This window comes from Dermacentor silvarum, chromosome 1, assembly GCF_013339745.2.
Source record: "Dermacentor silvarum isolate Dsil-2018 chromosome 1, BIME_Dsil_1.4, whole genome shotgun sequence".
Classification (NCBI taxonomy): Eukaryota; Metazoa; Arthropoda; class Arachnida; order Ixodida; family Ixodidae; genus Dermacentor; species Dermacentor silvarum.
This window is the reverse complement of record NC_051154.1, coordinates 106,296,810-106,309,976: the sequence shown is the minus strand read 5'-3', so window position 1 is coordinate 106,309,976 and position 13,167 is coordinate 106,296,810. Positions and strand designations below refer to the sequence as shown.

General features: G+C 48.2%; 1 protein-coding gene across 3 annotated transcripts in view; it reads left to right on the top strand.

Annotated features, from left to right (window-relative positions):
- LOC119434336 (putative aminopeptidase W07G4.4) overlaps nucleotides 1–13,167 on the top strand; it is a 78,018-nt gene that overhangs the window by 56,419 nt on the left and 8,432 nt on the right. For 2 of the 3 annotated variants that reach the window (XM_049671857.1, XM_037701511.2), the window contains exons 2-9: nucleotides 178–326; nucleotides 8,035–8,176; nucleotides 9,422–9,490; nucleotides 9,555–9,637; nucleotides 9,871–9,982; nucleotides 10,147–10,277; nucleotides 10,432–10,607; nucleotides 11,444–11,529. In XM_049671857.1, the coding sequence (XP_049527814.1) occupies nucleotides 310–326; nucleotides 8,035–8,176; nucleotides 9,422–9,490; nucleotides 9,555–9,637; nucleotides 9,871–9,982; nucleotides 10,147–10,277; nucleotides 10,432–10,607; nucleotides 11,444–11,529 (816 nt within the window). In that variant the 5' untranslated portion in view covers nucleotides 178–309. The remainder of the gene's footprint in view (nucleotides 1–177; nucleotides 327–8,034; nucleotides 8,177–9,421; nucleotides 9,491–9,554; nucleotides 9,638–9,870; nucleotides 9,983–10,146; nucleotides 10,278–10,431; nucleotides 10,608–11,443; nucleotides 11,530–13,167) is intronic. The other variant, XM_037701506.2, reaches the window with a different exon arrangement.

The following is a 13,167-nucleotide window of genomic DNA, read 5'->3' as shown; positions in this document are numbered from 1 at the left end:
CGTTTCCCTGCGCACGTTCTCGCGGTGCGTGCCATGAAGAAAGCCCTACCATTGTTGGATTCCCCGCGCAGTGCGCCCCGCTGTGCGCGCAGCCGGTGTTTCCTCGGCTCGCCGCCGGGACGTCGAGGAGCGGAGCTGCGGACGGGGAGAGTGCAAGGGCGGCTGGTTTTTGCGCAGGCAGGACGCCGGATCTCTGCGGGCCCAGTGACGGTAATCTGGTCACCACGCTTCGTCAGACAATCCTCACCCCGACTTGAGACCAGGAGCTGACAGCGGCTGCCCATCCAGGTCCAGCCGCTAACGGAAGCCATGGCCGACTCTGCCCAGTACGTCGCTGCTCACATGAGTATCGCTCTTTCCCTTTGCTGTATTCTATGTAACGCGAGGGCGATGGACCAATTTGCGGTTGCCCAGTGCGCAGAACTTGCGTGTATTCCCTAGTGGCACACACCGCACACGTCGTCTGTGTGTTGCGCGAACAAAACGGGGATATATATATATATATATATATATATATATATATATATATATATGCGTCTCTCGCGGACAGTGTACACATTTACCGCCTTCAGTATCGTTAACGTACGACGAGAAAAACATGTTTAGTGGTGAATACAGAAGAGAGAAGTGCAAGCATGTTTGCAAGCCCTTCTTCCAGTTCGACGTGTGTAAGTTGCAACAATACTGTAGAAGTGCGCCGGCGCGCCAGTTCAGAACAAATCGGGGCGCTAAATGCTGTGACACACGCCAGCGCTTGCACCCCCCCCCCCCTCTAAGTTCTTTCCTAATTTGTTATATATGTAGAACGGCCAAGCATGCGGTCTGCGGTCGTAACTATCACACACACACACACACACACACACACACACACACACACACACACACACATATATATATATATATATATATATATATATATATATATATATATATATATATGTTTCAGACGTAAAAAAAACTTGAGCGACGTTATACAAGGTAAAGATAAGTATTTATTTTCAATGGTTTTGACCGGTGGACCGGTCTTCAAGGTTTACAAAGAAGTGACGCTTCGGCACTGATAATTAAGACCTCAGACAGCGTGCTTGGCCGTTCTACGTATATAACAAATTAGGAAAGAAGTTAGAGGGGGGGGGGTGCAAGCGCTGGCGTGTGTCAAAGCAATTAGCGCCCCGATTTGTGCTGAACTGGCGCGCCGGCGCACTTCTACAGTAGTGTTGCAACTTACACACGTCGCACTGGAAGAAGGACGTGCAAACATGCTTGCACTTCTCTCTTCTGTATTCACCTCAAAAAATAATTTTTTTTTTTCGTCGTACGTCAACGATACTGAAGGCGGTAAATGTGTACACTGTCCGCAAGAGACGCATACGTCGTCTGCTCCTCGTACCGGGCTGCGATCATGCGACGATGTCGTCAACGTCGTGCGTCTGATGCGGTTTGCGCAATGCACCGAGCGCTTCCGCTCGGCGCTCGGCCAGACTCCGGTCGCTTTGCCGTTGCGAGCTGTTTCCCTTGTTTGCGGTCGCGCGACGCCGCAGCACGGGGGCCACCAACCTCGCGAAACGAATATGCGGCGGAGCTGTTGACAACAGTGCTTTCCAGAATGCCGAGAGCGAAACCGGTTCGTCCGTCTCGCGCCTTCCCCTCCGAGCACCGGAGAGGGCGGCCGCCTGTCGCGAGGACGGAGAACACCTGCGCGCGCGGCGTCGCATGGCCGCCGCGACAGCGCGTTCTCGTCGCCCGAGCGCACGGCCGCTCGATGAAAACTCCATCCAGTTGCTGTGGTCTGGAGCATTTGCCCGCCGAAAGTCGTTGCATTCAGTTCTGAAGGCCCTGCAACTAGGACATAGCAAACGCAAGAAAAGGAAGAAAACGAAAGAATTATGGAACTGTAAATGCGGCAGATAGAGGAATGCACAAAGTTGCTTTGACATGAGAGGAGGGTTCGTGGGTTGCTTTGTGTTGTCACATTTTTGACACGTTTAGATCTAGGTTGGTGATATCAACTATTTGACGCCACGAAAGACGGGCACGTATACCCACCTATAGTAAATTTGCTTTGAAGCATTCGACCGGGCTGGAGCAGGTGGGCGGAGGTTGTCGGCCTTAAATTTCTGTGCGATCCTTCGCGTGCGCTCTATTGCGATGTCACGGACGTACGCGCGGCAAAAGACTAAATAAATAACAGAAAAAAAACTTTATGGGTTGGTACGCATGGGTGTCCTGGCTTGCTAAGTTGAGTACGATTCTTTTAATCACTAGATTTATTTTTTTATTCTTTTGAAGGAAATGTATTGTGGCGGGGACATTACGTGCGAAGTCTTATACCATCTACAATTCATCTCAAAATGCTAATGAATTTTTAAAATTGCCATATGAGTAGCAATTCCCCGGAATACTTACGGCTAGAGCACTGCACGGGCCGATTTTTGCGGCCCGGGCCCGGCCCGGGCCCGTTTTTACATTGGGCGGCCCGCCCGAGCCCGATCAAAACATTTATGGCGAGACCCGGGCCCGGAAATATTCTACGTTACCCGCCCGGCCCGGCCCGCCACCCCTTTACCTTAAGCCCGAGCCCGGCCCGAGCCCGACTCGAAACCGGCCCGAACCCGGCCCGAGACCGAAAAATACATGTTTTTCAGAGTTGAGAAGCCCGAGAATAACTCGCCGAAAGCCCGAGCCCGGCCCGGGCCCGGGACAAAAAGCACACGCCGTGCCCGAGCCCGGCCCGAGCCCGTGAAAAAACTCCTCGGCCCACGGGCCGGGCCGGGCCCGGGCTTTCGGGTAAGCCCGAGCCAGTGCAGTGCTCTACTTACGGCAGGAAAGAAAAAAAAATGAAGAAGACACTGGGCGCAATTTAGGTGCTACAAATTGCAAGTGTATATATATGACACAAGAGAGTGAGAGAAACACTGCCAGTAACCGGGTACATTGTATATTTTACTACCATGTTTACATCTTATATTGCAATCTCTACTCATTGTACTTCTATGTACACATGCATCCGACGTGTAGAAATTGAGTTATTTACAACCCCATGAAGTCAACAATGGTGGAGCAGCGCGCGCTTAAGGCGGGTTCGGCTCCCACTTTGGGCAGGCTGTGTCTTCGTCCAATTCCATTTCCCATTTCTGATTATTTTTACAAAATTTCAGTTTAAGCACAGTTCATTTCTCTTGCTCTTTACCTGGCTTCCTTGTCTGTTGGCTTCATGTGGTACGTAATTAATAAAAAGATCAAACCCTTATTCATCTGGCTAATTGCGTTACATATGTACTTTGTCAAGAATTGTCGAAATGCGTTACATTCGGAAAAGAACTTGTTTTAAACTACTGTATTACTTTATTACTGCGACACCAGTGAATAGTTCGAAACATTTCGTTTGTCTTTGTCTCCCCTTTACGCCCACATCAGGGCTCATCCTGAGCTTCAACACCATATGCCATATAGCGAAGTAGAGAACTTTGATCACCACCGCCTCTGGGGCGGGGATCGACTCCGTGTCACCTTATTCGGCAGTGTGCAGTTGGGAGCCGGACGCGGCAACCACTGAGCTTTACCGCGCAGCGGTCGATCTTGGTAATATGTGTGGAATTTTGTGCGAAACGCAGATTCTGAGAGTTGTGCCTCACAGCAGGAAAATAGAGTAGCGGAAGATGGCGACGTTGTTCTGATTGCGGAACACATATAGCAAGCATTCCTTTATCTCAATTATGATCGGTTTCTTTTCTATGTTCATTTATATTTTCTCGTTTTCCCACTTTTACCCCGTATACTTGGCCTGTTCCCCAACAGTGGGTTTGTGCCATTTTTTTAGTACTGGAGCTAGCAAGCAAGGTGGCGATGTCCGCTGTGAGAGCGCGCCGCTGTCGAAATGAATGAGTTCCGAGCCGGAAGAATTACTAAATTTTGCTTTTATTTTTTGCTACAAACATTATTTTCAAAGGCAAATAGCGCGTAACTGTGGAAAAGCTGATAAATACACCGTTTTTAGTATGCCTATTCGTTAATTGAGCAGTCGGAGGTGGTCTTATTAAGTATATGCTCGATGATATGTTTAAAAAAGTAGATTATGGTTCTTCCAGTACAAAAAGCCTGATCAAATTTTATTTTCTTTCGAACCAGAATGCTTTAAAGGAAAATTCAGTGACGTGTTGTCTCTCTTTGCTTTTTTTTATTTCGCGCAGCATTCTGGCGGTAAATCAAATTGAGCTCAATTAAGCGTGTTCTTACGTCGTATAGAGAGGTACGTATATCCGAGACACTAATAAGTGTGGTCGCCTGGTAACTCCTGATTAGAAGAGTGTTTTTGTCACTGTTTCACCTCACCCTAAGGGGACCCGAAAACTCACGCGGTGCGTTGAAAGGAACCCGAAGTCGTCCACGCAGGCGCCCGTTTTAATTCGGCTCAGCTGGCGAGCGCTCAACCGTTGGTTTCTTTGATGTGCGCGCCTTCAACACGCGAGAGATGAATTATCCTCGCTATTTTCTTTCCTCGTAATTCTGGCAAACGCGGATATTTATCTTTATACCATTATGCGAGTAGCCTAGAAAGACGTACAAAGGACAATTGAAGCGACACGTCTAGCTGCAGCGCTGGGTTTTTGTTCGGCCGCGCGCCTTCCTCGACCAATTAGCCATGGTCTAACATGATATTTTGAAGTTTGTTTAGTTGAGTTTGTTGCAGATTTGCCCGTAATTAGTAAGCATGCATGTAAACTGTATTTTTTTAACGTTTATACGAGCTTCGACTCGATAGCTCTTCCAACGGAAGACCAGGTCAGTTGGTAGGACGGTTTGTATTTGTCGCCAAGGTGCTTCGCGAAATATAAAAGCAAGGAGACGCGTGGGGAAGCTTAAGATATATATATATATATATATATATATATACATACTTGTTTACTTGTGTGATGCAAAAAAAATTAAATTCTGTCGAAATACTGTACGCAGTTTCATGGCATGCAGTGTCTAGCAATATTCGGACTACGTCACGCACTGCTAAATTAACGACTAAACTGAGGCGAGAAAAGAGTTTTTCGAAACTTAGCAGTTGAATCTTCACCCGAGTACGCGCTACTTGGCTTTGAAAAAAATTTATCGCAAACCACGCCTTGCAACTAGCCGAATTGACTAATACAAATGTCAAAGGAACAAGTCGTGTTTCCTGGAAATTTGCAAACATTGCTTTACTTGGCAATCGTTAACGCGTAACAAACACAATCAGCTACACGTTGAAATGACACACATGGCACAAGAAACGTCTGGTTCAATTGTGCAGAAACGGGCATGTAAATAAAGCATCTGTTTGTGGTTGAATCCGTAACCAGTCATGCTTTCCTTGCAGCGCGCGTAAGGTCAACCGTTTGAGGAACTTCCTTGAGTGAAGACTGAATGTATAACCCCGTTCACGGAAAGTTTTAGAAACACGGAAGCCGAAAGTGAGACGTTCACTTCATAAGTTGCAGACATTGCATGTAGAGTGCTTCCCTCAAGTTCCGACATGCGTGCCTAGGTCGCCAGAAAGTTGTAACTTCTTGTAGTTTCAATGTTCCCAGGCTTCTGTGAATATATGCGTGTGCGTTGGCTAGCGGATGTGTGTATGTTCTCCGAGCTTATATGAACGAGAGTTTCTAACTTGCCGTCGCGTTAAACAAAGGCATTCGCAGACCAGCATAGCGACACTGCGAGTCAGTACTTAAGATTAAATTTTCACAATGGAAGCCTAATCTTCCGCAAAGTGATAAGGGCCTGTGTCACATTTTATGCTGTCGTTACGCGTTTTCGCTGAAAGCGATAGGCCTGCGGTCTCCTCACTCACCTCGTGACGGCTGACTGTCTCGCCGGTGGAGTGATATTCCAAGTACGTGGTGTGTCCGGATCTGCGATATAGAGGCCGCCTCCCCTGGACGCCTTTGTGCGAGACAATAGCCCAAGCGGCGCCGACAGGCTTCAGATATCAGTTGGCGCCCAGCTGACATATTCCAACAGTTTCTTTCTTTTTAAAGATCTCTAGTACATATGCGGCACGTGGAGTGTGCGTTTCCAGCCGTCTGAGTATACGGCCGTGGAGCATACGTTTCTAGTGTACATTTCCAGACGTCGAGAAATTGGGGCAAGAATCTAACTGAAAACTTTTCCAGTACAAGAACGTATAGTTATTGTGTGAGCTCGCGCCCGACAATCACTACACCAGCGAAGTGAGAGCCAAGGCTACAGCTCATCACGAACTGGTCTTACGTGTCGAAACATCGCGCATTGGGTATACTCGGTTTTTATGTGCTTCTTTTATTAGCAGATTACGAGAGCATTATTTAAAAAAAAAAAGCTTTCTGAAACGTAAGTGAGACCTGTTTATCACCCGTGAAAGGCAAATTTTTCGCTGTGATGTGTACGATTCAAAATCGCGTATTTCGCTCTGCTGCATAGCACGAGCACGCGGTACCTTCATGCAGCGAGGAACTACCACGTTTGAGTGAGAGTCTGAACCCCGCTCCGTGCGGCAGTGTTACGTCAGATGAAAGGAACTGCAGAACAATTAGGACCCGCTCAGTGGCAAGCAATCGATGCGCGGGCTTGGTGCGGCGTTCCGCCATGCAACCCAACCTGGAGGCGATGCCCAGCGTCGACGAACAGGCTGGCGAATAAGAACATGCGGGAGGAAAGGTTATACCAAGCAAGGTGCGATACGTGATAGCGCATGCCATCAGAATGCGGGCGTCGTATATCGTGAGCGTTGGTGTTCAGGCGAGCTGCGACGCTATGAGCCAATGGTCAGCTGGATGAGACTAGCACGGTCGATCCGTTTTCTTTCCTCACTTCAGCAGCGAACGATGCTTGCTTGCAAGCATATGATGTACCGCAGCTATTACTATGGGTATCTGATGGCACATAGCCACACCTCTTTCGTAATTTATGTCATATTTTTAAATCGTCGGATTCAATATTGTTCAGGACGCTGGCGGCGGTGGTATATATACCACCATTTGTATAGCCTGTATACAGGCTATACAAATTAAATAACCATGTGAGAATTAAGACTACCTTGCGTGATTTTTTTGTTGCAGACGTTATAAACAGGTGACATTTAGGATGTGGAAACCTTGATTGAGTATACTTGTTAAATATGTAGGGCAGAGTACTTGCGGTCCGCTTTTAATGGGAACACATGAGCGAGGGATGTAAGTGAATATTCCTATGTAATAAATTAGGTATAACTCTGGAAATCATCAGGCTTTGCTGCAGACGACTTGAGGCAGGTGGCGCTGGTTCCTCTCTATGCGCTTGCGCAGTACATTGACACTGCTTCCGCCGGCACCTTCAGCTGCAGCGCTTCCTACTTTGTCAGCTGCGCTCTGGCGCGTGTTCCCTATATAGGCCCTCACCTCTGGACCGCATTGCATACATGTAGTCGTGGCCGGCGCAGCGGCATGGTGTTTTTAATTTTCCGCAACGCGACGCGTAGATTGCGTTAAAACGGCCGTTGGAAGCCCCTGTAAGATCGGGACAATTACTTTCTTGCTGCCTCACTGTTCAAGCAGAGCATCTGTAGAAGCAACCGTTGCCTCTGCAGAATAGGAGCACCGACCTTCTCAACCACCATTTCCCCTTTCTTTCCTTTTCACCTCCGCACACCGCACAGAAAGCGCATCGCAGCACAACATGAACGATTGAAGGATTAGCTGCGAATGTAAGGTTGCCTCTCATCGGGGGCTATGCGTTAATCGCGGATAATATAGTCGCAAAGTATTTGGTATAAGTAAATCGGTCGCGCTTATGTGGTGCCGGTCGTTGCACTAATCATAGCCAGTCACCATACTCGCGCACGCAATTATACGGACGGACGCGGAGAGGGAAGGGGGGGATCAGTGGCCGGGTGTTTCCGCCGCTTAACCCGCAGCCCTAGTTCCACTTCCTTCGCCTTCTTCCGGCGCTGCCGCGTGGCTCGGAGAGCAGTCTGCCAGCAGGCCGGGGCGTCGTCACTTGGCAGCAGCTGATCGCACGTCGCGCAATGACTGCGGCCACCCCTTGCAGGCTCCTGTTTTCCGTCAGCGTGGAGAGCTCGGAAAGCGCCGAGTTCGACAGCGTGGTGATCATCGGGACGGGCTTGGACGCCACGCACCTGCAGGGTGGCATCCTCGAAAAGTACCGCGAGCCGCTCGTCGCGCACAGGCAGGTGAGTCGTTTGTTTTAGTCACTCTTCCGGATGTGCTTGTGACTCCTCAGGCACGCTAGATCTGGAGCCAGCGGCTCCGTAACTGTGATCGGTCTGTAGGGCAAGGAAGCCTTGCTCGTTTGAACTTGGTTCAAAGTATAGGTACACGAGATTACACTGTGCTCCACTAACATCAAATCTTTCCCGAAGGAATCGACGTTTTGTTCAGTGGGCAGTTGCGATCTCTTAATACTTTATTCTGCAGTCTTGAAGGCACAATCGACGACGATCGACTGCAGTGTTATCGGCATGTGTTGAATTGTAAAGTGTTTAGCCTCTCAAAACAGGCCAGGCTCTTAGCGACTCCGTGTGATAATTCAGACCCAGGGTTGACTGAAAATCTTCAACACGAAGCTGTTCAAAGAGGTCGTGTGTAAGAGAGCACGCGGGGAGAAAAAAGAAAAGTATTAGAGCAGTAAAACTCTGGCACCAGCGTGTTTGTGTGCGCCCTCGTTATTGGGTCTGTCAAGGGCAAATGATTGTAATGACCGCTGGAGCTGCAGGAGGATTTACCTTCGTGCAGTCTCGAGCTTCAAGTCAAAACGAGCACACGCCTGAAACGATCGTTCTTGTTATCGCGCGTTTTCTCGCTCCATTTATTTTGAGTGGGCGTTTTAATTAAGCGCGCGCGCACGAATTTCGTTTCAGTATATACGGCGCAGCCAGCCGGTCGTTAACGCTGACTTCAGTGAAATCGTTTCGGGATATTTGAACGTTTCTCTACCTTCCGTTCTGTCCGTATCCGTCCTTGTCGCAGTAGCGAAGCAATTCGCGAGCCTTGCATAAAAAAAGAAAGAAAAAGAAACGAAAAACGAAAAAAAAAAAGCGCAATTGCAGTATCTGCCTTGCAAACTTTTGGGATCATTAAGAAGAGTTGGAAAAGAGTGGAATGCCGATTTGGGTCGTCCCGCGCAATATTTCGCTGTCAAATGTTAATCAATGGAGCCTGAGGCCGATATATAGAATCATTATACGGAATGTTTGCGTTCTTTCTTTATCGGTGCGAGTCGCAGAGGACGTTTGGTAGTTAAAAGCATTTTAAGTATTCGAAATGCTAATCTGGGAGATTGAAAAAAGTTGTGTTTGTTTCTTTTTCTTGCGCATAATGTCTGCCTTTTACCGGTGCATAACACTTTGTAACGTGTCTGTTATTGTTTCTCTGCCGTAAAATCATGCCTTTCGTGTGCTTTCGCCTTCACCCTGTAGGTTGACCAAAAAGCTGAAGAAGATGTGTTTGTTCTGAGCCTGCCGGAAAAGTATCCCATCAAACGCCTCGTAAGTTTTCTTACCTGTCGAAAGTCCTGAGTGCAGTGCACGATAGCTGATTTCTCTTGCTCAGGTCTTTTCTCCAACCGGGCCCCTGAACCGAGACTACGATGACGTGCGCTGCTTCGCTGACGCTGCCTGCAAAGGCGTCAAGAGGTCTGTGCGCAAATTCTTGACTCTCTTCGTCCGGCCTTGCGAAGGGAAAACGTTTTAGCGCTCAAAGTGCACTATACCGTGAAGCCAGCGTGGCCGTATTTTCTGCGTCAAGCAATTGCGAGTAATCTGTGCCGTATAGAGGTATAGAGGGAAGCGAAAATTACTCGATGGTGTTAGGCATATAGTAACTATATCGTGCAACCAGTGCCATTGAAGAACTTGCGCTGGCGCAGGGCCACGGCTGCGGGCAGCACCAGGCCTCTCGTGGTTCTTCCAGCCAAACACGGCAACTTCACCAGCTATGACGTTGCCACGGTCCTCGGCACCCTGCACGGACTCTACGTGGTGAGCACACTGTCCCGGATATCGCAGCGCGCTGTTTCGCGCTATATATTGAGGACGCCCGTTAGCGCTGGCCACCTGACGCTTTATTATTGACAAACTCATTGGCAAGCTGACTGACGCTCCATCGTCCGCTCTCTTTCACGATGCTTCCGTTTCACCCGCAGCCCTTGGAGATCCGGGAGGATGTTCCGAGCCGAAAGCAGAAAGTTACTCGGCTGGGCTTTGCCAACTTCCCGGCAACGGTGCCGAACCGCGACGAGGCCTTCGCGCTTGCGTTGGCCATTGAGCGAGCCAGGTAAGCGCTGCTTGCGATAGGCTGGTCGTTCACTAGCAATTAAAGAAAATCCGCTTCCTCGGGGGTCAGTGGCATACTTGCACGAATGCAAAAAAAAAAAAAAGTGCGGTTTCTCGGGGTAAGCAGTGTGACTTTAGCAGGCGCCGTTGCGCAGGATCGTGTGCCGGGACATCGGCGGCAGCGACCCCGAGCGTATGGCGGCGCCTCGCGTGGCCGAGTACGTTCAGCACGTGTTCAAGAATTCACCGGTCAACGTGGAGGTGATCGCGGACGATGCCCGCATCCTCAAGGAGTACCCGTTGTTGGCCGCCGTCAACAGGGCAGCGCGAGGTGCGTAATGAATTGCGCGCGGCGCTCTGTTTTCACGTCGGCTATACGTCGGTCGACTGCTTTTATTCGAACGAGACGTAATCTGCAAAATAGTGCGACGTTGGGCTAACTGATTCACCTTAGGCGGCGTGGGGAGCAGCGCAGGAAACGAATTCGGAGACAAGGAAGACACCACACGAGCTGTCTTTGTTTATTCCGTTGCGCAGTAAATAAGTTCCATTACAAGGCGAGGATTTTACCACATGACGTCTATTGAACACTGCGAAAGCAAAAAGGTATAGAGAAATGAAAGAAGGGAAGTAGAGGATTTGGAACGGTAAGCTCGGGAAAAATGGTATTCTGAACAATACTCTCCCTCCCTCCTTTTCCTTCTTTCACTGTAACTTCTTGCTTTTCTGGTGTTTCGATAACCTGACGTTAAAAATTGAGTTCTGAGGTGCCGAAACCACGATCTGATTGTGAGGCAGGCCGTAAGGTGGGGGACCCCTGATTAATTTCGACAACGTGGGGTTCTTTAACGTTCACCCTGTGCATACGGTTCACGGGAAGTTTTTGCATTTCGCCCCTTTCGAAATGCGGCCGACGCGGCCGGGATTTGATCCCGCGACTTAGTGCTTAGCAGCGCAACGCCATAGCCGCTAAGCCACGGCGGGTAAATCTGACGACAAACCGCGTTTAATGGAACTAATTTATTTCGCGACGCAGTAACAAAGACAGTTGTTAGTCATTGCTCGTACGTGTGGTGTCTTTTGTGTCTTGTGTCTTTTCGAAATATGCGCCGTATGCAGGTTCGTTCAGATTCGTTGGAGATGAATTTCTTTTTGCGCTTGTTTCAGGTGTTCCAAGGCATCAATGCAGGATGATTCACCTCACTTACACCCCCGATGGGCCGATCAAGAAAACGCTGTTCTTCGTCGGAAAGGTGAGAATCAGTGGGCATACTCGTATATAGTTTACTGCTCACGCAACTTTCGCTATAAGCACAAACGAAACACCGTGTTGTACTTCTGCTTTCATCAACTTCAACACTGATGGTCTCTAGAGGGCCATATTTGTCTGAGTCTCAAATATGCTCAGTAAACTGCTGTTAAAAAACTGCAGTTAAAACGCAACATCCCATTCCGCTTACTTTTTGTGCCGCTTCTGCGTCACGCGTTAGACTTAAGTACACTGAGTCAGCTTCGTCATTTACGATGACTTCTATCATCCTGCTTGTTTTTATTTAAATAACCTGTACTCGAAGCCCCGCAGCTTCGTGACAATCACCCGAAGTCCGGCAGTACACAGCACAGACGATTTTCATGTCAAAGCTTCTTGCTAGACGTCTATGTCTCAGCCGCGTGTCATGGTACCTCGAAAAGGAAGTCTCGCTCTGATTAGGTTCGTTTGATGCTGTAATAGCAGCAATGGCATCACTTCAATATTTCAGCCACATTTAACATATATCCCCTCGCACTCCTGCTCGATAATGCAACACATGCTTTCCCATATTTTACTGTTCCTCAGGTCGGACACGGAGCGCTGCTTCTTTGTATTGTATCGTATCGACACTCCAGGCAAATTTTCGTCGTCGGCGTTGGGTCGCCGTGATGTTCCGGATACTCTTATCACGCACGCGCGCGCACACACACACAACACACACGCGCACGCACGCACGCACGCACGCACACACACACGCACACGCACGCACATGCACACGCACGAACGCTTGTTAGAAAGTAGTAGTTCTTCGGATACAGTGTTTCATCATTTCGAAAAAGTGTGCTAGTGCACGTAGAAAAACAAAAACAAGCATTTAATTTCGGCGTTTCGGCTGGGGTCCGGCCGTTATCAAGACTGCTATTTTAAGCACACTTTATACCATTTCTCTGTAAGTGTGGGGGAAAAAAATGGTTGGGCGCATATGAACACAAACACGCGTACATTCAGTCGCGTCCACAAGATGGAGCGCGATTGAATGTACGCGTGTTTGTGTTCATATGCGCCCAATTTATGTCATATGCGCCTAAATTCTGTTGTTGTTGCTCATCTAACTCGTGGCTCATGCCAACTAATAGGGAAATGGCCAAGAAATGGGTGGATTGTTTAAAGTTATCATAACCACAAGCAAACTCTCAGGACTGCTGTAGAGTAAGTGCTGTTGAGAGGTGAAATTACAGGTTCAAAATGAAAGCAATACTAGTAGGAAGAATCAATAATGAATAAATGAAAAGAACACACGTCCACACAAAAATGAAAATATACAAATTTAACAGGGCATTCAGTTGGACTCCATAAGAAATTCCTGGACTGCGGAGCAAGAATCCTGTGGCTGAAACCCATAGCAGAGGCTCCACCAAACGAAAGAGTCTGAAATAGTCCTATATATATATATATATATATATATATATATATATATATATATATATATATATATATATATATATATATAGCAATATTCGCTTACCAGCTTGCTCATATATATGACACGGCGTACCTTATCGTTTACAAAGTCAACATTGCCCGGCATTTAGTAGCTATTATCTCATCGTTAGCTTCGTATACCCCTCCCCAGCGTGTA